This window comes from Symphalangus syndactylus, chromosome 18 (assembly GCF_028878055.3).
Source record: "Symphalangus syndactylus isolate Jambi chromosome 18, NHGRI_mSymSyn1-v2.1_pri, whole genome shotgun sequence".
NCBI lineage: Eukaryota > Metazoa > Chordata > Mammalia > Primates > Hylobatidae > Symphalangus > Symphalangus syndactylus.
In genome coordinates this window covers 67,989,109-68,014,250 of record NC_072440.2, presented here as the reverse complement: position 1 = coordinate 68,014,250, position 25,142 = coordinate 67,989,109, and the positions used below count along the sequence as shown (strand labels likewise).

Here is a 25,142-nt window from a genome sequence, read left to right as displayed (position 1 = left end):
CTATAATAATGCCATTAGAACAAACCAGGCGGATTGTAAATTCCAATGCAGTAATTTATATTCCTGACACCTGCTGTCTGACAGATTTGTTCTCCTTGGATCCTTAAGGGCCTCAAAATACTGGTAACAATAATAAAAATAAATCATGCAATAGGCTGGGTGGAGTGGCTCATGCTTGTAACTCCAGCACTTTGGGAGGCCGAGACAGGAGGACTGTGTGAAGCCAGGAGTTTGAGATCAGCCTGGGCAACATAGCAAGACCCCATTTCTACAAAAAGCAAAAAATTAGCCAATTGTGGTGGTGAGTGCCTGTAGTCCTAGCTAGCTACCTGGGAGGCTGAGGCAGGAGGATCACTTGAGCCCAGGAGTTTGAGGCTGCAGTGAGCCGAGATCATGCCGCTGCACTCCAGTCTGAGCAACAGAGTGAGACTCTATCTCAAAATAAATAAATAAATAAATAAATAATATTATTACTGGTATTTCTAGGCCTTTAGGGGCCCCAGGAGATATGATTAGTATGGAATTCCTTAAACTCAGAATATTATATTGCACACTAACTTACATCTATCTTCGATTAATAAAAGTGAGGAAGGCCAGGCATGGTGGCTCACACATGTAATCCCAACACTCTGGGAGGGTGAGGCAGAAGGAATGCTTGAGGCCAGGAGTTGGAGACCACTCATCTTTATAAAAAACCCAAAGGTGGCAGCAATTATCTCATGAATTTGGGATCAGTAACATCTTTTCCTATGAATAGCCTTAGCTACTGTCAGTGATTTTTTTCCCCTTATTTCTCTCCATATGAATTAAAGGTCTCATGAGTGTGCTGCAAACAATATTATTTCTTGCCACAAAGAACATTATGAAGGTGCAGGCAGTGGCTCTAAGGGATTGGTGGGGTCAAACCTCTCTCAGGGTGATGGACTGTCCTGATTGCCTGGGACAGAGGAGTTTCCTGATTTCAATGCTAAAACCAGGATAGTTCCAGAAAACTGGGACAGTTGGTCACCTTAACTCCTCCTCACTCTACTCAGGCCAGAAGCTCACTCCTAGGAGGCAATAACCCAAGCCCGGTGAGAGGTTAATAGCTGACTGGTATGGGTTTGAATTCTGACTCTGGCACTAATTTGCTGTGTGACTTTGGGTAGGTTGCTTAACCTCTCTGAGTTTTAGTCTAAAAGCTGGGAGGCTGAATATATTTGGATAAGGTATGCAAGCACTTGGCCTGGAACCTGACACAAATAGGTCTCAAATAAAGAGTCACTTGAAGCCAGGCATAGTGGCATTCTCCTCCAGCTATTCAAGGGAGGCTGAGGCAGGAGGATCGCTTGAGCCCAGGAGTTTAAGACCAGCCTGGACAACATAGTGAGATCCTGTCTCAAAAAAAAAAAATAAAAAGAGTCACCTGACTGTAGTTTCTGCCATTCAGGCCTGGATGCCAGCTCCTAGCTGGAAGACTGAAAGTCCTGTGCCCCAGGACTTTCTCTCCCACTGGGGATGCTGAATGAAGCCAGTGGTTAGAGCTGGGTGTGTCCACATCCTAGTCAGTCACACCCAGCCTGCATTGGTTTCTTGGTGGCCATCTTCCCCGCTGGATATGAGCCCCAGGAGGGATTGGCCAACTTGTTTTTTGTTGGTGGTGGTTTTCGTTTGTTTGTTTTTGTAGAAATAGGATTTAGCCATGTAGCTGAAGCTGGTATAACTCCTGGGCTCACTCGATCCACCCACCCCAATCTCCCAAAGTGCTGGGATTATAGGCAGGCACTAATAGCAAGTTGGCTAGCTTGTTGACTGCTGTATGCTCAGAGCAGCTCAGGGCTGGGGGGCACAGCAGGAATTTGGTGGACACCATTTTTTTTTTTTTTTTGATTAATTGAATGGAATCTCACGGTGGAACAGGGAAGCCCAGGGCTTTTGTTGGGGCAGTGTACAGACAGGTGTGGGAGGTGGCCTGGGATGGGGGGGTTGAAGTAGGAGAGGCAGGTATAGACAGGGTGAGGCAGGCTAGGAGCCAGGGACCAGTAGGGATGGAGGGAGAGGGTGGAGGAGGGGAGAGAAAGGCACTGGTGATGAGAAGGGTTTGGGGTCCCCGGGTGAAGGTTTGAGTCCCTGGTCTGATACGTCCTGCGACGTGACCTCGGGCAAATCCCTTCCCCTGTCCAAATGTCCATTCCCACATCTGTAAAATGGGACGGTAATTATAACGACCTCGGTTATTGTGAAGATTAATGAAGTCTGTGCAAGAAGCCCTTAGCCTGGGCCCAGGGCCTGTTGCCAATGCCCTACTGAGTGACCCTACCCCTGCCACCTCCCTGTCTCTTCCTCCCTCTCTCTTTCTCTGTCTATTCTGATCCGGCCACACCCTCTACCCACCCAGCCCCCTACTCTAGTCCTACCACTTGCTGTGTGATCTTGGTGAAGTGATTGTCCCTCTCTGAGCACCCTTCGTTGTCTCTAGCATGAGACAATAACAGTCCCCAGGTCACTGAGTTTTGGTGAAGATGGGTTGAAATAATGCCCTTTAGCCTAGTGCCGGGCACACAGTCAGAGTGAGTAACTGTTGTACTCTGTTGTACTCCTTAGGATGATCACACACACATGCACACACGCACACATGTGCACACACACACACGCGCTTTTCCAGGCCTTGGTAGCTCATAGGAGTCCCTGAACCACATAGGACTATAGCACATAGCAAATACACATCAAATTCCTGTCACCCCATTGGGCTCTGCCCACAGACTCACCCAGGCACCACTGTGGTCTCTTGGGTTCCCCCCACCCCAACCCCCATCCCAAGTCACCACCACTGAGGCTGATTAACAAAAACACAACATCAAATTCCTTTACTTCTGAGGTCTAAGGAGAGGCAGAAATAGAACATTCTTTTTCGGGGAGGGAAAGGGGTTTAATAAAAACTGGTATAATTAGTTAAATACTGATCTCGGTTAGGCCCTCTCTGTGTGCATGGGCCCAGTCTTGGCTGGCTGCGTCCCCCCAGGGAGCCCCCCCTCACCCCGGGGTCCGAGGTGGCACCAGGAGGGGGCTGGGGGTGGCCAGCACCAGCGGCGTCCTGCTCAGCCCCTCCGCAGGGAGCGAGCAGGCAGGCAAGCCGCTGGGCGGTGGGACGTCACCACCGCAGGAAATCGCGAATGAACTTCCAGAGCTTGGTGACCCACAGGTTGGCGCCGAGGTCCATCAGGTACTGGATCTCGGGCGTAAGCATGCGCCGGCAGAGCTGGGCGTGCCGCTGCCCGATGCTCTTCTTGAGGTTGTAGCCCAGGATGGACTTGGTGCCCAGCGGCTGCCAGGGCTGCATGGCCTCTTCCTGGATGGCGGCGGCGTCCACGGCGTGGCCCCCGTCGATGCAGATGGTCCGCATGCGCTCGTTGGCATGGCGCAGGGCGGCCACCTCTCGGGCCATGCGCTCCCGCCCAAAGGCCTCCACCTTGCGCCAGAAGCTGGCGTTGAAGTGGCGGTAGAGGTGGGAGTCCAGCATGTTCCAGGCGGTGGCGCGCCCGTACAGCTCCCCGGAGAGCCGCGGCACCGGCGAGTCGCGGCGGGCGTTGAGCTTGAAGTAGAGCACGTCTTCCAGCTCCCAGCACAGTAGGTGCTTCAGCAGCACCAGCGACTCGTCGAAGTACTCCTGAAGGAGCACCAGGTGGAAGCGGCGCTCCACCTCCAGGATGTGCTCCTGCACCTGCGGGCTGCTGGGGTCCAGGCTGTTGTCATAGCCCAGGTCGAAGAAGAGCAGGTTTCGGAGGTAGTGGGCATTGAAGCCGTTGGGGTCGTAGTAGCGATCCGGGTCTTGCAGAAACTCGGCCAGCTTGTCGCCGCCCGAGAGCTTCCATGTGAGGGGCACCACCGGCCCGAAGTAGTGGAAGGAGGACTCGAACAGGCGGGCGGGGTCGCGGAGCACCGTGATGAAGACGGCGTTGGGCGGCACCAGGCTGCGCACCTCGTCGTAGTGGAAGCGCATGTGGTTGCAGATGATGTTGAAGCAGGCCCCGGGCCGATAGTCCTGCACCAGGCTGCGGGCGAAGAAGGTCGGGTAATCGAAGTCGTTGCGGCCATTGGGGAAGGCGAACTTGAGCCGGTGCTTCTGGCCGAAGCGAAACAGGATGTTGAGCAGGGTGCTGCTAGCCGTCTTGTGCGTCTTCAAGAACACGATGTTGCGCCGCGGCTGGCACTCCCCCGCGGAGCCGTTGGCCCGGATCACTGCCTCTGGCTCGAGCGCAGGTGGAGAGCAGGACGCTGCGGCCTCCGGGGTCCTGCTGGGGACAGAGAGGAGGGGAGAGCCTCAGGGGGGTGCTGGGGCCCTCAGGATTCTGGTAGCTAGAGAGGGAGATTGTTGGGGACGGTGGTGGCAAAGGAGCTGGGACAGTGGGACCTGTGGGGCCTGAGTCCAGGCTGGGTGCCTGCGTGGGTGGTTTGGCCTCTCTGGCCTCAGTTTCCTCTTCTGTGAAATGGGGACGATAACAGGCCCTATTCACGGTGTTGTGAGATGAGGCACACAGGCTCTCCTCTCATGGCCACTGTGTTGCATGTACCATGAATCAGTATCAGCTTGGGCCACATGAAATTGCCATTTTACAGGACAAAAATGGTCAATTTTTGCAGAAACTTGCAGTTGCCTCTGTTTCAAGTTAATATCACCAACCACTGGTATTGCACCAGCTACCGGCTGTGGTGGGTCTGTGCGGAGCAGCCCCGTGAGGCAACGGGAGAGCCTGGTTCTCAGGAGCTGGGCCTGGAGTCAGACCGACCCATTTGAATTCATGCCCATGGACAGGTCGCCCCCACCAGGGCCCTGTTGGCATCTCAGATGATGCTAATCTGAGCCCTGTACAGACAGTGTTACCTGATTCTCATGCTCTATGAGGAAGGCTCTGGTTTTTTTTGTTTTTGTTTTGAGACAGTCTCACTCTGTTGGCCCAGCCTGGAGTGCAGTGGTGCCATCTCGGCTCACTGCAACTTCTGCCTTCCGGGTTCAAGCAATTCTCCTGCCTCAGACTCTCAAGTAGCTGGGATTACAGACACACACCACCAGCCCAGCTAATTTTTGTATTTTTAGTAGAGATGGGGTTTCGCCATGTTGGCCAGGCTGGTCTCGAACTCCTGACCTCAGGTGATCTGCCCTCCTGGGCTTCCCAAAGTGCTAGGATTACAGGCATGAGTTGCTGTGTCCAGCCGAAAGGCTCTGTTTTTATCCCCACTTCACAGATGGGCACACCAAGGCTCAGAGTTACACGGCGAGCTCTGCCGTCAGTGGAATTTCTGTCTGGCACAGCATGGTGCAGGGTGCAGGTTGGCTACCCAAGATCACTGGGGCGGGCCCTGTGGTAATTACAGGGCCCCATGGGTGGGGTGCCATCCCTCCCCCACCCACACCCATCATCTGCCCAGCTGGGCCACTCACGTGGAGGCCAGGCCAGCGTGCAGCGGGGGCACGGCATAGGAGTACACCAGCAGCAGGAAACTGGTGAAGAGCGCGCCCAGCACCAGCCCCTTAGCCATGGACTCCCAGGGCTTCTTCTGCGGTGGCAGCATCTCAGACACCTGCAGGGGCAGCACAGAGTGGGGCAAGTGTCAGGAAGCTAGCCCCAGGGAGCCCCCACGGCTGCCCAGGCCTGGCAGCTGAGCCCTGCCTTTGCCTGCTCTGTGGCCCCCCAGCAGGGTCCAGACAGGGACAGAGAGACACTGGAGAGACAGACTGACAACCACCTGGAAAGAGACAGCCCCAGGGTTGCAGACAGAGACGGTGGGTGAAGCAACTCAAAGAGAGGTTGGGGAATGGGGCACGGAGAAGGTTAAAATTTAAAAATTAAAATGAACCAGGTAGCAGAACCAGGGCCCCAAAACTTTCCACTCCTTTTAATTTTTAAGCTGGCTGATAAGAAATAAAAGAAAAAGAAACAGAAGAAAAAAATAAGATAACTAATACTTATTACCTTATTTTTTAGTTATCTTATTTTTTCTTCTGTTTCTTTTTCTTGTTTTTTTTTTTTAATAAAAATATATATTTAAAACATTCTTCAATTTTACTTCAAATTCTCCCAGATCCTGAAGTTATCTTATTTTTTATACCTTTTAGGGCATCATAATGAAATTATTTCCTTTTTTATATTTTAATTTTTAAAAAATAGAGACACAATTTCGCCACGTTGCCCAGGCTGGTCTCGAACTCCTGAGCTCAAGCAATCCGCCCGCCTTGGCCTCCCAAATTGCTGGGATGACAGACGTGAACCATTGCGCCCAACCATGAAACACTTTTCTAAGGCAAAAGGAAAAAGGCTGGGCACAGTGGCTCACACCTGTTATCCCAGCATTTTGGGAGGATGAGGCAGGGGGAATGCTTGAGCCAGGAGTTCAAGACCAGCCTGGGCATATGGTGAGACCCTATCTCTACAAAACAAAATTTAAAAAAATTCACCAGGCGTGGTGGCACATGCCTGTAGTCCTAGTTACTTGGAAGGCTGAGGCGGGAGGATTGCTTGAGCCTGAGTTCCAGTGAGCCATGACTGTGCCGCTGCACTCCAGCTCTGGATGACACAGTGAGACCCTGTCTCAAATAAATAAACAAATAAATAAGAAGGAAAAGAAGACCCTCTCCCCGTGCCCTGGGCCCCCCTCCCCCAGGCCTTGGCCAGGGCTGTCTATAGGGAAGGCCAAGGGCTCTCTGGGGCCTGAATCCTTCACCTTTCAGAAGGCACAGCCAGCCCTACCTGTCCCCTGTGCCACCCATCCCACAGTGGTACAGGTGAGGTGCCCAGTAAGAGGCCAGGGCTCTTCTCTCCTCACTGGCCCTTGTGCCCCTGGAGTCTGTAGGGTGGCTGATGGAGAAACTGAGGCTCACAGCTGGGAAGAAGAAGGCTGAGGTCACACAGCTGGCCAGGCCTCTGCCCACACACCCACTCCCTTTCCAAAGCCAGCTGGAAGGGTTGCCCAGTTAAATTCAAATTTCAGATAAACAATGAATACAATTTTTTACGGTATAAGTATATTCCAAATATTGCCTGGGACATAGTTATACTAAAAATTATTCCAAGGCTGGGCGCGGTGGCTCACGCCTGTAATCCTAGCACTTTGGGAGGCCGAGGAGGGTGGATCACCTGAGGTCAGGAGTTTGAGACAAGCCTGATCAATATGGTGAAATTCCGTCTCTACTAAAAATACAAAAATTAACTGGGTGTGGTGGCATGCGCCAATAGTCCCAGTTACTCAGGAGGCTGAGGCAGAAGAATCGCTTGAACCCAGGAGGTAGAGGTTGCAGTGAGCCGAGATGGTGCCATTGCACTCCAGCCTGGGCGACAGAGTGAGACTCCGTCTCAAAAAAAAAAAAAAAAAAAAAAATTATTCAAACTTCAAACTTAACTAGATGTCCTGGAGGTTTTGTTGTTATTTCCTTATTTTATTTTTCATTTTTATATGTTTATTTTATTTTTTTGAGATGGAGTCTCGCTCTGTCACCAGGCTGGAGTGCTGTGGCACAATCTCGGCTCACTGCAACCTTTGACTCCCTGGTTCAAGCGATTCTCCTGCCGCAGCCTCCGAAGTAGCTGGGATTACAGGCACACGCCACCACACCCAGCTAATTTTTGTATTTTTAGTAGAAATGGAATTTCACCACGTTGGCCAGGATCGTCTTGATCTCCTGACCTCGTGATCTGCCCACCTTGGCCTCCCAAAGTGCTGGAATTACAGGCATGAGCCACTGCGCCTGGCCTATTTTTATAAATTTTTAATATTTATTTTATATTATTATTTTTGAGATGCCCAGGCTGGTATTGAACTCCTGGACTCAAGCAATCCTCCCACCTCAGCCTCCCAAAGTGCTGGGATTACAGGCATGAGCCACTGTGCCCGGCCTGTTGTTATTTGTTTGTTTTGGGGGATGATCTAAGCGTGGCAACCCTATCAGCACGGGACTGAGACGTGGACTGTAACGGGGACAGTTCAGGCTGAGGAACTGGAGTCCAGGAGAGAGCTGCAGCTTGGAGGGCCTTCCCACCTCCCCTTAGCTGCAAAACCAGGTCCCCAAACTTTCTACTCTTGTCCCTAACTTTCCACTCCTGTCCTGGCTCACACTGCACCGCCCTGGGCCCCTGAGGCCAGGAAAAGTCACATGTGCTAATAACTACACGCATGGCATTATCACCACTGTCCCTGGAGGCAGAAGCCAGTCAGCCCCCCCGGGGCAGGGTCACACACACTATGCCCTGGATAAGTTATGCTGAGGTGGAAGCATTGCTTGAGCCTGGGGGGCAGAGGTTGGCAGAGGTTACCGTGAGCCAAGGTCGCGCCACTGCACTTCAGCCTGGGTGACCAGAGTGAGGCCCCATCTCAAAAAAAGGCAATAATTGTCAACACGTTAACAAATGTGTTAGTTAATTTGTTACTGAACGCATTTAAGTAACAAATCAGAAAGCTTGCAAAGCGGAATAAACCCGCCAGCCATGGAGGGGCCCCAGTACCAACCTCAGGCTCTGGGACCCTCAAGCCTGTGTTTCAATCCAGCACTGTGATTTCAGACAATCCAAGAACCCTCATGGAGTCTGTTTCTCATCTGTAAAATGGGAAAGCTGGAGGTGCCCCTAGCCGTTCTCTGGAGAACTTTTCTAAGCAAAGCAACCAGCACATAGTCATCACTTAGAGTGTTAGCTGTACCCCTTCTGAGGCCCGGGGGGCCTGCCTTCAACCCCAAAAGGAGTAGGGGCTGGGCTGCCCACAAAGCACAAACCTGCCTCAGCCTCAAGCACCCCTCTCAGCCTCCCACTTCTCAGCGACCCAGCAGAAAACAGGGCAGGTCGTGGACCAGATCATAGTCCAAAACTCTGGGCCTCAGTTTCTCTAAGATGAGGAAGAATTAGGATTCCTGTGGCTTGCCTTCTGGAAATCCCAAGGACCCACCCCGGTTCCGGCAGCCCCACTCACCAGGGTACCTTCTGGAATCGGGGAGGCTGCAATAGTGGAGGCGCTGAGGTTCAGGCCCAGCAGCAGGGGGCAGACCAGCCTCCCTGCCCTGCCAATCAGGCTCCACCTGGCCCCGCCCAGGACAGTTCCTCCACCCTCCCACTCCCCCACCCCGGACAGTTCCTCCATCCCCCCACCCCCCACCCCATTATTGGTTCACTCATTCACTCACTGGTTTCATTCTCCCATTTGCTCTTTTGTTTGTTTGTTTTTGAGACGGAGTCTCCCTATGTTGCCCAGGCTGGAGTGCAGTGGTGCGATCTCAGCTTGCTACAACCTCCGCCTCCTGGGTTCAAGTGATTCTCCTGCCTCAGCCTCTCAAGTAGCTGGGACTACAGGTGCCCGCCACCACACTCAAGTAATTTTTGCATTTTAGTAGAGCCAGGGTTTCACCAAGTTGGCCAGGCTGGTCTCAAACTCCTGACTTCAAGCGATCCACCCGCCTCGGCCTTCCAAAGTGTTGGGATTACAGGCGCGAGCCGCTGAGCCCGGCCCCCATTTGCTATTTCTCAAAGCTTGCCAGGCCCCTGCCACACGTGCTGGGTGGTGCCAGCCACTGAACCTTGGGCCATCCCTCCTAGTTTTACTTTTGAGCCCCCGTTAGAAGCCAGGCCCAAAGCAGGGGCCTGCCTCTCCAGAGCATCTAACTGACCCTACTCAGCTACCACTTAGTGGATACCACTCCACCCCCAACCCTGCTGTCACCCCCATTTGGTAGATGGTTTGAAAGGTGAGGTTCCAGGAGGTGACATAACTTGTCCAGGGTCATTCAGCAAAAGGGGGGCAGGGCTGGAATTAGAGCCCAGGTCTATGGAACTCCAATGTGCTGCTTCCTGCTTTGTCCATGGCAGCCCCTGCCTGGTGTGTCCTAAGCCCTGTCCCAAGCCCAGGGGAAGGAAGGAGAGAAAGTTGCATCGCAGAAAGTGGGGGATGTGGGGTTGGACAGGAAGCTCTATCCTGGGAGCACAGCAGGGTCCGGTCTCTGTGGGCTGAGCCAGTGGCCAGGATAAGGGGAGGGGAAGCAGAGGGGGCCCTGGTGTCGGTCCCTCCTGTGCCAGCCACCTGAGGGGTCCAAGGCTGGTTGTGCCCTTCCTGCCTGGCCACTGTAAACTTAGGCATGAAGCTATGAACCTCACCCTCCCTGAGCCTCAGTCTCCTCGTGTGTGCAATGGACACACAACAGCAAGATCAAGGCACACAGAGCCCTCTGTAATCACAGGCAGAGCCCCTAGGCAGACTGAGGTCGGGAGAGGAGCTAGCTGGCAGCCAGGAGCCTGGCTTGAGGGAGAACAGTCACTAGGCTATGAGATAATTTTTTTAAAAAGACAGGATCTTGCTCCATCACCCAGGCTGAAGTGAAGTGGCACGATCATAGCTCATTGCAGCCTTGAAATCCTGGGCTCAGTGGATCCTCTTGCCTCAGCCTCCTGAGTAGCTAGGACTACAGGCATGCACCACCACCATGCCTGGCTACTTTTTAAAAAAATTTTGTAGAGATGGGGTCTCACTCTACTGCCCAGGCTGGTCTCAAACACCTGGCCTCAAGTGAATTTCCCGCCTCGGCCGCTCAAGTGCATACCACCCATGCCCAGCTAAGTTTTTAATTTTTTGTAGAGATGGGAGCTCTCACTATGTTGCAGGCTGATCTTGAGTTCCTGGCCTCAAGTGATCCTCCCACCTCCACCTCCCAAAGTGCTGGGCATAAGCCACCATGCCTTGCCCTAAGGCTGTGAGACTGAGATAATGCATGTACCCAGGAGGAGATCAACACATATTAATTATTATCATCACCATTGACCCTGACCCAGCCTTGGTTCACTGGCGTGCCAGAGGTGAGGTCCCTTCTGTGCCCTGCTGCAGGCAAGCCTACTGGTGACTCATCCCTGAGCTCCCCGAGCCTGGCACCTGGTGAATGTGTGATGAATGACTTCCCATGACCCTCAGGGCAGAATGTGGCCAGGGCTATAGAGCCTGTGCAGAGAATGTGGATGAGGACATGGTCCAGGCAGACAACACCTCACTGAGACACAGGAGAGATCCTGTGTAGGAGACCTACAGACGAAAGTAATACATGTGAGGCACATGCATGTAAAAGCTCCCATGGGCCAGGCGCGGTGTAATCCCAGCACTTTGGGAGTCTGAGAGGGGCAGATCACGAGGTCAGGAGTTCAAGACCAGCCTGGCCAACATGCTGAAACACCATCTCTACTAAAGATACAAAAAATTAGCCAGGCGTGGTGGTGCGCACCTATAATCCCAGCTACTTGGGAGGCTGAGGCAGGAGAATTGCTTGAACCCGGGAGGCAGAGGTTGCAGTGAGCTGAGATTGGGCCATTGCACTCCAGCCTGGGTGACAGAGCGAGACTCTTTCTCAAAAATAAATAAATAAATGGATAAAAAAAAATAAAAATAAAAATCTGAAATCTGAAATGCTCCTAAATCCAAAACTTTTTGAATGCCTACATGACACCACAAGTGGAAAATTCCATACCTGACCTCATGTGACAGGTCTCAGTCAAAGTGCAGGTGCACAACACACAGTTTATTTAGCGTCCTGAAGGGAAAAATAAAACTACCTTGAGGCTATGTGTATAAGAAACATACATGAAAGTAGGGTGTGGTGGCTCATGGTTGTAATTCCAGCACTTTGAAAGACAGACGCAGGAGAATCATTTGAGCTCAGGAGTTTGAGGCCAGCCTGACCAACATGGCAAGACCTCATCTCTACAAAAAATACAAAAATTAGCCAGGCATGGTGGTGCATGCCTGTAGTCCCAGCTACTGGGGAGGCTGAAGCGGAAGGATCACCTGAACCTGGGAGGTCGAGGCTGCAGTGAGCCATGATCGTGCCACTAAACTCCAGCCTGGGCCACAGAGCAAGATCCTATCTCAAAAAAATTAAAATTAGGCCGGGCACAGTGGCTCACGCCTGTAATCCCAGCTCTTTGGGAGGCCGAGATGAGTGGATCACGAGGTCAGGAGATCGAGACCATCCTGGCTAACACAGTAAAACCCCATCTCTACTAAAAATACAAAAAAAATTAGCCGGGCGTGGTGGCAGGCGCCTGTAGTCCCAGCTACTCAGGAGGCTGAGGCAGGAGAACGGCGTGAACCCAGGAGGTGGAGCTTGCAGCGAGCCGAGATTGCGCCACCGCACTCCAGCCTGGGCGACAGAGCGAGACTCCGTCTCAAAAAAAAAAAAAAGCTTAAACAATAAAATCAACAAGAAAGAAAGAAAGAAAGATAAATTCTTTCTAAACATAAATGTTTAGAATTGAGTTCCATCTCCAAGATATCTCATTACATATACGCATATATTCCAAAATCTGAAAAATCTGAAATCCGAAACACTTCTGGTCCCAAGCATTTCAGATAAGGGATACTCAACCTGTACCAGCTGACCCTCCATCACAGGGTGCTGTGCAGATCCTCTGCATTCCACAGGGAAAGCACCCAGCCTGAGGCTGGTGCAGAGCAGACAGTCACTCAGCAGGGCCTGCCATCATTGTTATCATCATTATCATCATTACGTTCCCAGGGTCCCAGCCACAGCCCCATCAAAATGTGTGCCCACTGGCCCACAATGGAGGCTTGCAGGCAGCTGAGGGTCCCAAGTCCAGGGATGATCTCAATGTAGCCAGAGCCTCCTAGCCTCAGGGCCAGAAGACAAAGAGGCAGGGAGGCTCAGCCTCAGAGAGGGAAAGGATACCTTCAGGATTACACAGCCCAGCAGCAGCAGAGACGGGACTAGAACCTGGGTCTCCAACTTCCTCCACCCACAGTAGTGACAACCGCAGGCACTCAGGATGGACGGTTCCCCCGTCACCAGCCCACTCCATCTATTCCTGCCCTTCTAGATTATACCCATCACAATGGCCTGCATCAGTGCAAACAGCTGGCAGCAGGCCAGGCCCAGCCATCCTCCTGTTTAGCTGAACTGATACCCTCCAGGGAACGAAGGAGAAACAGGACTTATTCCCCTACATCATGCACACAGGGAAACTCAGCCCAGGATGGTAAACCTTCTGGCTTACAGCGTCACCACCAGGCAGGTCTCAGGGTATCCTACTTTCCCTGTAACCCCTGTGGCGGAGCAAAAGAGACACACTCACCTCGGGCTGTGGCTGGCTGCCCCTTTCCACCCAATGCCTGAGCCACGTCCAACTCCCAGGCTGCCTCTGCGGTCACTGGGAGACAGGAATGCTCCAATGACACCCAGCAGCAAGCTGGCTGGCTCCCTCCCACTCCAGTTGTGTGAATATTCATGAGTTTGCTTCCTGGGGATAGCAGGTGGCACACCCCAGTACCCTGCAGGTGTTGCCCTGGCCTTCTGCCTCCACTGGACAGCCCTGGCCGGTCCTCACCTCTCTCTGGACCCCAACAAGCAAGCAGCTCTTTCGTCCAAGGGCACAGAAAGATTCCAGGTATCCTTGGGCCAAGGACACAGCAACTGCAGAAGCCTGCAGAGAGCCCAGAACAGGCTCTAAGGCTGAGTGAGGGACAGGGAGGTGCAGGTGGGCTGGGGTGCAAGAGGGCTAATTGCTCCACCTATTGCATTTCATTTAAGTCTCACAGCTGATGCATCAAGCACCTCTGTTAGTCTACCCTCCTGGTAAAGAAACCAAAGCTCAGAGAGGTAACGTCACCTGCCCAAGGTCACACAGCTAGCAGATAGCAGACAAAGCTGGAGTACATATGCAGACTTGCCAAACTCCAGGGCTTAAAGATGCTGAGACACAACCAGGGACCAAGGTTTATCTAAAATCTGTGGGAACTCAGAAGAATGAACAACCAACTCAGCCTGGAAGGCTTCCAGGAGGCAGAGCATCTGACCAGGGCTCAGAAGATGAATCTGGCAAGATTTCACTTCCTGAGCTCTAAATCTTTCATCAGAGAGGGTGTCCTGCCTCTATCCCTGGGTGAGGAATGGTGATACCCAGACACTCGACCAGCTCTTCAGGATTTGGGCTGATTGGAGACACAGATCCTCCCCAAGGCTTTGGCAGGAAGAGGCAGTTCTAGGTGCCCTGGCCCTAAGCCCCAGGAACCCTAGGACTCAGTTCAGGCACTTGAATCTTAGGTTCAGGTCAGTTGTCTCAGCTTTGCCCATGGACAGAGGGTCTCCTTGTGCCCAGAAATGCCTCCTCCATCCTCCCTTCAGCACTGCTGCCTAGAACCCCATCACGGACCAGGCAGGTGTCACCATTTAGGGACCCAGGTGCCACCATCAATTAATAATGATCGTTATTGTGACAGTCATTCATCCCACACTAAGCACTTTCATAGGTTAAGCAGCTGCCAGCCTCTCCCAGGGAACAGCAGGCGTCCTCACTTGCTCTGAGTCCCCCTTTCCCTCAAAGCCTCACCAGTCTGGGAGCAGCCCCCAAGCACCCACGAAACACTAGAGCATAAACTGCCACAAGGCAGGCCCAGAGTCAGATTCTCTGTAGGTGCTGGAACCAGGTTTGGGACATGGTATGGAGTTGTTTTGTCCAGCCTAACATCCCATTGACCTTTTTGCCTTTTGAGCTGAGCTAGAATGAAGACAGCTTTCCGAGGGTGAGTCAGGGTGGAGCTGGCATCAAACCGCAGGGGCTATAGTTTATTAGCGTGGACTCTGAACCCAACACAGTCCGTTTCTGTGCTTGGGACCTGTCATGCATCACGCAGCCTCATAGTCCTCTCTGGGGAGCTCTTGTTATCACCTCCATTTTATAGAGGGGTGAGAACTTCATCTAGGTGAGAGTGAAGTGCAGGCTCTTGAACAAGAGGTGAGATTGTGGCTGAGGAGTGAGCAACTAGCCAAGGGAAGCAAAAGATTTCCAGAGTAGGGAGCGCTGATGGTACACCTGTGCTTCCAGCCCTGCCAGAGGGGTCTCTTCCCAGAGTATTAATGATAACATCTTTTTTCTTTTTTCTTGAGACAGAGTCTTGCTCTGTCGCCCAAGCTGGAGTGCAGTGGCGCCATCTCGGCTCACTGCAAGCTCCGCCTCCCGGGTTCATGCTATTCTCCTGCCTCAGCCTCCTGAGTAGCTGGGACTACAGGTGCCCGCCACCATGCCTGGCTAATTTCTTGTATTTTTAGTAGAGACAGGGTTTCACCGTGTTAGCCAGGATGGTCTCGATCTCCTGACCTTGTGATCCGCCCACCTCAGCCTCCCAAAGTGCTGGGATTACAGGCATGAGCCACCGTGCCCAACTGATGACAACATCTTTGGCTGGTTCTCTACCCCCACCCCCAGGAAATTTTTTTTTTTTTTTTTTGAGACAGAGTCTCACTCTGTTGCCCAGGCTGGAGTGCGGTGGCAAGATCTTGGCTCACTGCAACCTCTGCCCCTTGGGTTCAAGCAATTCTCCTGCCTCAGCCACCCAAGTAGCTGGGATTACAGGCATGCACCACAGTGCCCAGCAAAAACTTTTTTTTTTTTTTTTTTTGAGACGGAGTCTTGCTCTGTCGCCCAGGCTGGAGTGCAGTGGTGCATCTCGGCTCACTGCAAGCTCCGCCTCCCGGGTTCACGCCATTCTCCTGCCTCAACCTCCCGAGTAGCTGGGACTACAGGCGCCCACCAACACGCCCGGCTAATTTTTTTGTATTTTTAGTAGAGACGGGGTTTCACCGTGTTAGCCAGGATGGTCTCGATCTCCTGACCTCGTGATCCACCCGCCTCGGCCTCCCAAAGTGCTGGGATTACAGGCTTGAGCCACCGCGCCCGACCCAGCAAAAACTTTTTCAATGATAAAAGCAGTATACTGAAAAAAAAGTTCAAACAATACAGAAGAGTATAAAGAAGATGATTAAAAGAACCCCAACCGCAGAGGTCATCACCATCACAGGATTTCTGGCCATATATTTATATAGATGATGGAATGGAAACTGTTTTTGTTTTTTTGACACAAAGTCTTGCTCTGTCACCCAGGCTGGAGTGCAGTGGCATGATCATGACTCACTGCAGCCTCAAACTCCACGGCTCAAGAGACCCTTCCACCTCAGCCTCCCAGGTAGCTGAGACTACAGGTACGCACCACCACGCCTGGCTAATTTTTGTATTTTGATTTTTTGTAGAGATGGCATCTCGCTATGTTGTCCAGGCTGGTCTTGAACTCCTGGGCTCAAGTGGCCCTCCCACCTCAGCCTCCCCAAGTGCTGGGATTACAGGTGTGAGCCATGGAGCCCAGATGCACGTGCTTCTTTGGGGACATATTTTGTTAACTTGCTTTTCTCCCACCTATCAATAAATTGTGGACATCTTGCAGCCATGATAGTTTTTTAATTGTTTTTTGTTGTTGTTGTTGTTTGAGACAGAGTTTCACTCTTGTCACCCATGCTGGAGTGCACTGGGGCAATCTCAGCCCATTGCAACCTCCGCCCCTTGGGTTCAAGCAATTCTCCTGCCTCAGCCTTCCAAGTAGCTGGAATTACAGGCACCTGCCACCACACCCGGCTAATTTTGTATTTTTAGTAGAGACAGGGTTTCACCACCTTGGGCAGGTGGTCTCTAACTCCTGACCTCAAGTGATCCACCTGCCTCGGCCTCCCAAAGTGCTGGGATTACAGATGTGAGCCACCGCGCCCGGCCCATGATAGTTTTAAATTGATCCATCCCACAGGTATTTACTGGGCACCTGCACTCCAGGACCAGAGTTCATGATAACCCGGTGCAGAGAACTCGGGGCTCACAGTCCTAACTGGGGAGACAGAGGAACACACAGCCGTGAGGCGAGGGCAGTGATGGACAACGGATTGTTTGAGGCTTGCAGAAGCACGAAGAAAACACCTGATCCAGCCTTGGGGAGGGGACAGCAGTATCAGGAAGGCTTCCTGGGGTAGGGGCCTCTGGTGGCAGAAGCTGTTGTGTGGTCTCCAATTTCCAAAGACAGTCCCCTTTTCTCCATGGCTGCACAGCTAGACTATATTTCCCATGCGCCCTTGCAGTTCAGTGTCCTCACATAACTGGGTCCTGGCCAATGAGATGTGAACAGAATGCCAGCTGATGAGGTTAAGTGGGTGTACCTTTCCTGTGGTCTTTTTTCCAATTTACTGGATGAACGGGGCGGTCTCCAAGGATCTGGGCATGGGCAGGGCTGGGAGGAGCCTAGGTCTTTGCATCTCCACCCACCAGACACTGACTGGATTTCAAGAAAACGAGAACTGTATTAAGCCTTTTAGAACTTCAGGTTTGTCTGTTACAGCAGCTAGCATTAACTAATATGCCTGTTACCCTAGAATGAGCCACACAGAGAGAAAAGCACATGCAAAGGCCCAGGGCAACTGAGAAACAAACATTCCACCTGGCTGGAGTGTTTGGTGTGTGTGCGTGTAATAGGCTGGGTGGGCAGGGGAGAGACTACAGAGACAGCCAGAAACTAGGGCAGGGTTAAGAGGGACATGCAGGGGCCGGGCGCAGTGGCTCACACCTGTAATCCCAGCACTGTGGGAGGCCGACGCGGGCAGATCACCTGAGATTAGGGGTCTGAGATCAGCCTGGCCAACATGGTGAAACCCCGTCTGTACTAAAAATACAGAAATTAGCCGGGCGTGATGGCAGGCGCATGTAATCCCAGCTACTCGGGAGGCTGAGGCAGGAGAATCGCTTGAACCTGGGAGGCGGAGTTTGCAGTGAGCAGAGATCGCGCCACTGCACTCCAGCCTGGGCAACAGAGCGAGACTCCATCTCAAAAAAAAAAAAGAGGGACATGCAGGGCTTTCAGGAAGCCTGCTACTGAGTCTCGCCTAGATCCTGTGGGCTGTAGGGGGAGACCCATAGGAGAGTCTTCAGCAGAGGAGGGAGCAGATGGTATTCCCATTGGACTACTGGGTAAGAAATGAACTGTAGGGATGGGGAAGGAGAGGGAGGAGCAGGCCGACCTCCACAGCTGTGCAGGTGTGACCTGGAACAAGAAGAAGGCTGGGGAAATACCAGAGCTGTCTGTAGACCATGCAAGGCAGCATTCTATTGGCGGCAGGGTGTGGAGGAGAGGAGGGAAGAGTTGCTGTTGGGTGACTGGCTGGCTGGAGGTGGCGATAGTCCCTGAGTCTGGGAGGCTGAGACAGGGCCAGGTTGAATGCTGGGTGAAGCAGGTGGTGTCAGGTTCTGTTTAGAACACGCTGAGTCTGAGGGATGTTTGGGATGATCATAGAATGCCTGAAGAGCAGTAGGAGCAAAGAGGGGGGTCTTGGGGGAGGGAAAGAGGTAGGTGGGGAACTGGGCACAGAAGTGGGAATTGAGGCCATAGGAGTAACTAGAGTCACCAAGGGAAGGGCGAGGAAGGACAGGGAGCCTGTGCTTACGGTGCAGGGTGAAGAAGAGCTCCCTAAGGAGATAAAAGAGGCAGCTAGGGCCGTATCAGAGTCTGCAGCACAGCTGTTCCCCCATAAACCATTCCCTGGCCGGGCATGGTGGCGTGCACCACCCAGCATTTTGGGGAGGCCAAGACAGGCAGATTGCTTGAGCCCAGGAGTTCGAGACCTGCCTGGGCAACATAGTGAGACCCTATCTGTATAAAAAATTTAAAAATTAGCCCTGTGTGGTGGTGCACGCCTGTAGCCCCAGCTACTCAGGAGGCTGAGGCAGGAGGACCCCTTGAACCCAGGAGTTCGAGGTTACAGTGAGGTATGAACGTACCACTGCACTCCAAGCCTGGGCAACAGCGTGAGACCCCATCTTAAAAAACAAACCCCAAGAAACAAAAGTCATTCACCAACTGAGGCACATCCGTGCTGTTTGCTCATATGTACATACAGGAACAGGGCTCTGGCAGAGAAGGTGGTGGGGTGAGGGTATCCCAGGGCTGCTTTCTGCAGCTGGAGGGGAATCCCATCGGGATATGGAAGGAGCTTTTAAGAGTGGAGCAAAACAACTCTCCCTATGGTGTTCGTAGTGCAGATTTGACAGCAGCTATTACAGTTCTGAGTGTGCCTGTTCTCAGATGCAGCAATCTACCTGCAGGAATATCGTTCAAAGATAATCTAACAATCAATCGAGATGGGCATATAAAAGTGGCCACTGCAGTATCATTTCCTCCAGTACTCACAGAGCCTTTACCCCCATTTAGAAGATGAGGAAACTGAGGCTAGGAGAGATTAAAAAAGAGTTGCCTGACTGGGTGCGGTGGTTCATGCCTGTAATCCCAACACTTTGGAAGGCCAAGGCAGGTGGATCACCTGAGGTAGGGAGTTTGAGACCAGTCTGACAAACATGGAGAAACCCCATCTCTACTAAAAATACAAAAATTAGCTGGGCATGGTGGCGCATGCCTTTAATCCCAGGCTGAGGCAGGAGAATCGCTTGAACCCAGGAGGCGGAGGTTGCAGTGAGCCAATATTGTGCCATTGCACTCCAGCCTAGGCAAAAAGAGCGAAACTCCGTCTCAAAAAAAAAAAAAAAAAAAAAAAAAAAGAGTTGCCTAATATTAAGCCTGGAATGCACTGTGTATGGAATAAACTTATTCATGTAGAGAAAAGTTGTACATTCGTACATGTGTATAAGGGTCTGGAAAGACACCTAGTTATAAATTGTAGCTCCCTGGGGAGTAAGCCCATTCACTTTCTGGAACATATTTTGATTCTGTGATGATACATACACACACACACACACACACACACACATACACACACACACTCTTTACAAAACAGCTTATATTACTTTGGAAAGATAAATAAAGATATTTCCACTTTGAAAATCTGCAGCCTGGCTGGAGGAAGATGAGCCCCACCTCTCCTCACTGTGTGGCCGAGGCAAGACACTCTGCCCTCTCTGAACCTCAGTGCACCAAGTGAGGAAGGGGCAACAGGGGCCTGGGACTGAGAAGGAGCTGGAAAGTGTGGGTGGTACAGCAGAAGGGGCGGATGGGATAGGTTAACCCTCCATCCAGGGGTACTGGGAAAGTGACTTGCAAGCACCCAGAAGCTTCCTCAATCTGAGCCCCTCTAGAATGGGGTGCTGGAGCAGAGAGGGGGAAGACCACCCATTGGAGCATTTTGGCTGGATCCCAACTCGCTGGCTCGGAGGACCACTTCCAAAATGTCAGCCCAGACATCTGGCCCCTGCTGCACCCTAGGCTGCAGGGCTGGATGCAGGTGGTAGCCGGCCCGGCAGCTGAGAGAGGGTAATGTTCTTTGATGATTCAGGAAGCACTTTTTGATCTTTCAGGGTCATCTCTCTCTGCTGTTTCAAAGGGCATCCACGGCTGGGCGTGGTGGCTCACACCTGTAATCCCAGCACTTTGGGAGGCCAAGGCGGGTGGATCACGAGGTCAGGAGATTGAGACCATCCTGGCTAACACGGTGAAACCCTGTCTCTACTAAAACTATATAAAAATTAGCCAGGCTTGGTGGTGGGCGCCTATAGTCCCAGCTACTCGGGGGGCTGAGGCAGGAGACTGGTGTGAACCTGGGAGGCGGAGCTTGCAGTGAGCCGAGATTGCACCACTGCACTCCAGCCTGGGCGACAGAGCAAGACTCGGTCTTAAAAACAAAAACAAAAACAAAGGGCATCCATGCCTGTGACCTTGACAGACACTCCCAGTCTCCTCTGCTAGCCCCATGTGATGTGTGGGGAAACTGAGGCTCAGTTTTTTTGCCTACGCGGCAAAGCCAAAATGAGGAGCAAGGCCACAGCTCTTCCTGCTCCACTGCCTTGTCTGGGTAAGTCACTCCGCATCCTGAGGGGGGATTTGAGTAGCCTTAGAGAAGCGCTAACTGGGGAGTTGCAAGTCACAGCTTCACCGAGAAGTCAGTCACTTTGTCATTAGCTCCAAAAATGCTGAGAACCCCAGAGCTGAGTATGTAGGAGTTGATAATATCAGTCTCTGTACCTTATAACATGCCTGAAATATTTTTTAAGGATTGTTATGCGCTTATTTGCCTAAAACTATGTAACAATATAAAGGTTTGTGAAAAGGTACTGACACTTGCAATGCACAATGCCAGAGATAAATACACCCACCTCTCCACTCCTGGAAACTCCCCTGGTAACAAATGCTGGCTCCACCACCCCCCAAGCTGGGTGACCTTGGGCAAGTGACTTCCCCTCTCTGAGTCTGGGTTTCCTAAAAAATGGCAGGTATTATGATGCTTTCATGGGCCTGCTGTGAGGCACGCAGAGCCCTTCACACACTCAGCGTTAGCTCCTCTGATTGTATTGTGATCCTCCTAGATCCCACCTGGTAGGGGAAGCGGGCTCTGTCTGTCCAGACTTCTAGAAGGATACCATCCCCACCTAAGGAGCCAGAACTAGCAGGGGGGAAGGCAGGCATCCTCTGGGCCCCCACTTCCTCCCACCATCACCCCTCACCTGGAGATTCCAGCAGTCCTCAGCCTGATGACCCCCATGGGCACCTGTGCTCCATCCTGCTCTGCCCTGTTTGGAGTCGTGTGGAGCCCCTAAAAGGGCTCATCCGTATTCCTCACCCAGTCAAAGTGAAGCAAGGAACCCTTCAGGAGCCTGCAGCCGGGCCCAGAATTCCATTTGTGCATCATTCTCTCAGGTTAATCATTGCCTCTTTCACTGGGTGGCACACCCAGTCCCTCAGAACACAGTGGGAGGGGCTGTGGGGGACACACTCGTCCCTTGCTGGGCGACAAGAGGGCATTGGACCCATTAAGGGAAGGGGATGCATGGGGACCAGGCATTCTCTGTCCACAAGGAGCTTCCTCCAGGAAGGGCTCTGCCTGAGCAAGCAGGGAATAAAGCAGGCTGAGGTGGCAGCTGGGAACAGGGCTTCGTTGTCTCTGCTCCCAGGGTAGCAGCCTGCTCACCCGCTGAAGTGTCAGGCGGAGCTGGGAGCCAGGGAGGCGAGGGGGGGGGGGTCCAGAGCTGAGGGTTTGGGGCAGCCCAGGCAGATCTAAGAAGGCAGGGCCCCAAAGGAGCAGAGAGAGGTCATGGGTTGGGCTGGGGTCCTGAAATGGGGGCCAGGGCAAGACTCCTATGATTTGGAGTCAGCTCAGCTACCTCTGAGCCATGTGACCTTGGACAAGTCACTGAATCTCCGAGCCTCAGTATCCCCCTCTGGATAATGGGGATAGGTAGCAATGCCTCCTTCACAGGACAAGGAACAGTGCGTACACAGTGACTGCTCTGGCCCAGGACTGCCCTCCTGTGCCCCTTGTGTGGGCCTGGACGAGCCTCACCCTCTCTGGGCCTCAGGTCACCCCGTCAGTAAAGGAAGAGGTTGGGTTTTCCCAACTGGAATGGACAGTCCTCCACACCTCTCTCCCCTCTGGAGGATTCTCATGCCACCAGTCACGGCGGCAGCCTGGGGATCAGGTGTCAGGCTTGCTGCCTTCTCTCCCTTTCCTTCCCCCTGGTGTGGGTTACAGCAGCCAGACATGCCCATCACCTCTCTGGCTCTGGGCAGCTGGGTGGGGCAGTTACCATTGGGCAGGGCTCGGTCTGTAGTGTGCTCTGTGCTGGTACCAAAATGCTGGCCTGGCACCGAAGGGGCAAACCAAGCTGGACCCCCTTCCTGGGCACTGGGCTGGGAAACAGGAACTGTAGGATTTCCTATAGGACCCCTCCTGGATGCCAGGGTTTGTCCCACTCTCCCAAACCTCTCCTTGGTGGCTTTACTTCCTCTGGGGTACAGGCCAGGGCCTTCCCCCAGCAGAGGGGATCCATCCCTTACTATGGTCTCCGGTTCCTGCTCTGACTCCCTTTCTAGGAAGGGCTGATGGAGACAGGGGAGATCTCTGCCCCTCCTCCCCTAGGGCTCTGGCCACTGTGTCCAAGATTAATCATTAACTCACTCCCAGCTCCAGCCCAGCCCCAGCCCAGCCCCAGCAGCCTGCCTTCTGCCCCACCCATCCCACCTTCAGGGACTGGGAAGTCCTGGAAGAGGGGGTTGGGGGGCAGGGGAAAAAACCAAGGGCATGGAGGGCACCAACCTGCGCCCTCCCTGGCCCCCACCAGGCCACCCTCTGGCAGTGGGCAGGGGTAACCAGCGCTTAGAGCAGCAGTGCCGCACTCCTATTCCCCTCCTCCAGCGCGCGGTCCCAGTTTGAGGGTTAGCGTAATGTGGGCGGTATCCCCAGGGAGTAGACTGAGGCAGGGCTCAAGCTGGCAGTGGGTGCTGGAGCCCGGGACGTACCTTGTCCCCGTCCTCCTCCGCCTCAGCGTGGCTGGCTCGGCCCGGGCCGCGCCGCCCGGGCGCTCACTGGGCGGCGGGGCGCACCCGGCCGGGCCCCCCGTTCCACCAGGCCTGGTCCATGCCCCCGCCCCCGCCGCCGCTGCCGCGCCGCGCCCGCTCCCGGCCAGGTGCGGCCGTCAGCCTGGCCCAGCCTCCGGCGCTGGGGCCAATGGATGCCCCGGACCCCAGACCCCTCCCCGCCCCGGGCCGGCCCCCTCCCCGCCCCGTCCCGGCCCCTCTGCGCCCGCCCGAGACGCACAGAAGCCGCATTCAGCGCGCTGGGGCGCATCGCTGCGCCCCCGCTGCCGGCCCAACAAGGCCCGTTTGTCTCGGACGCGCCAACGGGGCCATTGTCCCGCCGCAGGCCCTCTGGCTCAACCGAGCCCCCAGCCCAGAAGACTTGAGGATGCCCAGGCTTGGTGGTGGTGGGGAGGGGAGCCAGGGCTCTGGGAAAAAGGCGGCGGCCGGACTATTGCTTAACTTTGGTTGGGGGGTCCTGGGGCCCTTAGGATCCAATGGATCATATGGCTTCTTGCTCTAGTCAGTGCCGACTGGGAACAACACATTTTTGGCACTCATGGGAGTGGAGGGAGCTCAAGCAAGAGACTGAGCTCCAACTGGTCCTGCCACCTGGAAGTCTCAGCTGTCACCCTCTAGGGTGCCAGTGAGGGCTAAGCAGGGCCATCAGGAGGCAGGTGTCCCATCCAGGCCCTGTCTCATTTTCCAGGCCTGGCCTTTCCTTCTTCACCCCAGAGGAGCAAGACCATGGATGAGGACCAATGCCTGCCAGGGGCCAGGAATCCTCAGCGCCAGCTGTGGGCAGTAAGGAACCAGCTGGCCACCCAGTGGGGCCTGGGACACGTCAGAGCCCCACTGCCCCCGCCATTACTGGGCGATTCTGGAATGGGGAAAATTCCACATCAGCATGGCTGCCAGGAATTTTTCTGTATCTGATGGGCCTGCACTCTAGCCGTGTGGCCCTGGATGCACAGGACCCCAGACAGGCCTGAGTTGTCTCCCGGGGCTGCAGGCTCTGGCTCCAGAGGTCCTGACCCTCTGTTCCAGCCTCTGGAGGCAACCTCGCTCCCTCCCATCGCCGTGTGCACGACAGAGTGGGAATGGCACACAGCCCTCTTCTCCCACCCACAGCCAGTCCCAGCTGAGAGGGGGAGCCCTAGGTTTTCTGCTCCCCAGGACAGAGCTTGCCCAAGCTCTTGCCTTCTCCCTGCACAGGTTGGACCTACATCCACTGCCACAAAAACATTCTCTGCCCACACAGCCAGCAAACAGTGAGAGGCAGAGGGCAAGGCCCTCAGGTGCCTGGATTCAGGGAAAGTAGAGCCATTCCAAATCCACACTTCCTCAGCCTGGCCCCAACCCTCAACAGCATTCACCCCGGGAGGTGAGTCCTGGGAGGGGCTCAGAGTGAGCACCGAGAGCCCCAGGTTGTGGTCCTGGCTCCATCATGATGCACTGGCGGTTCCAGGCAAAGGCATATCCCAATGGGCGTCAGCAGGGACACTGCCAAGGTCAGCGGGGAAGCTGTCAGGCAGGCCTCACAGACCCTAAGTGCAGCTGCTGCGGAATCCTACGCTGGGAGGTACTCAGCGGTTCTGCCAACGCACCCACAAGGCAAGCTGAGGGCAGGACCTCACCGCAGACCCACAGATCCTTCCGGATCTGGCTTTTACCTTCTGGGCCGATTCCAGCAGGAGGTGATATCAATCAGTTGGTGTTTACCGAGTACTTACTACACACCTGACATTACCAAGTCTATAAGGTCTGAGACTATAAAGTTATCACACAACCCTCAACACATCCCTTTCAAAGAACAGAATTTCTACCGGTAACTGACACATGAGGAAGCAGGTGCAGAGGGAAAGTGCCTGGGTTAGAATGTGAACCAAGGTCAGACAGGCTGTGAAGCCCAGGTCCAGAACCTCTGCACCTACCTTTTGGCATCCCTGGACCTGGAGGGGTCCTTGGACATCCAGAGGGCTCTGAGCGGTGCCCAGCTCTGTCTCGGTAAATACCCAGGGCTGGCC

At 53.6% G+C, this 25,142-nt stretch overlaps 1 protein-coding gene across 7 annotated transcripts; it reads right to left on the bottom strand.

Moving 5' to 3' along the window:
• Window positions 1–2,819: 2,819 nt before the first annotated feature.
• On the bottom strand, window positions 2,820–23,226 carry GAL3ST1 (galactose-3-O-sulfotransferase 1). 7 transcript variants are annotated; one of them, XM_063622731.1, is made up of 4 exons: window positions 23,059–23,226; window positions 6,453–6,562; window positions 5,420–5,559; window positions 2,820–4,274 (listed from the first exon to the last, which is right to left on the bottom strand). In XM_063622731.1, exons 3-4 carry the CDS (start codon window positions 5,548–5,550, stop codon window positions 3,131–3,133), a joined length of 1,275 nt encoding a protein of 424 aa, XP_063478801.1. In that variant the 5' UTR covers window positions 5,551–5,559; window positions 6,453–6,562; window positions 23,059–23,226; the 3' UTR covers window positions 2,820–3,130. The 7 variants fall into 7 exon arrangements, with proteins under 7 accessions (XP_063478801.1, XP_063478802.1, XP_055107717.1 ...); XM_063622732.1 differs by lacking the exon at window positions 23,059–23,226 and adding an exon at window positions 6,726–7,344 and having other exon boundaries at window positions 6,434–6,562; XM_055251742.2 differs by lacking the exon at window positions 23,059–23,226 and adding an exon at window positions 6,726–7,343.
• Window positions 23,227–25,142: the final 1,916 nt, after the last annotated feature.

Coding starts and splice junctions, on each gene's coding strand:
- GAL3ST1 (XM_055251741.2), bottom strand. CDS start 21,451: ATGATGCACAAATGGAATTCTGGGCCCGGCTGCAGGCTCCTGAAGGGT. Junction 5,560..21,382: donor CCTTGCTTCACTTTGACTGG/GTGAGGAATACG, acceptor CTGCCCCTGCAG/GTGTCTGAGATGCTGCCACC. Junction 4,272..5,419: donor CACGCTGGCCTGGCCTCCAC/GTGAGTGGCCCA, acceptor TGTCCCCAGCAG/GACCCCGGAGGCCGCAGCGT.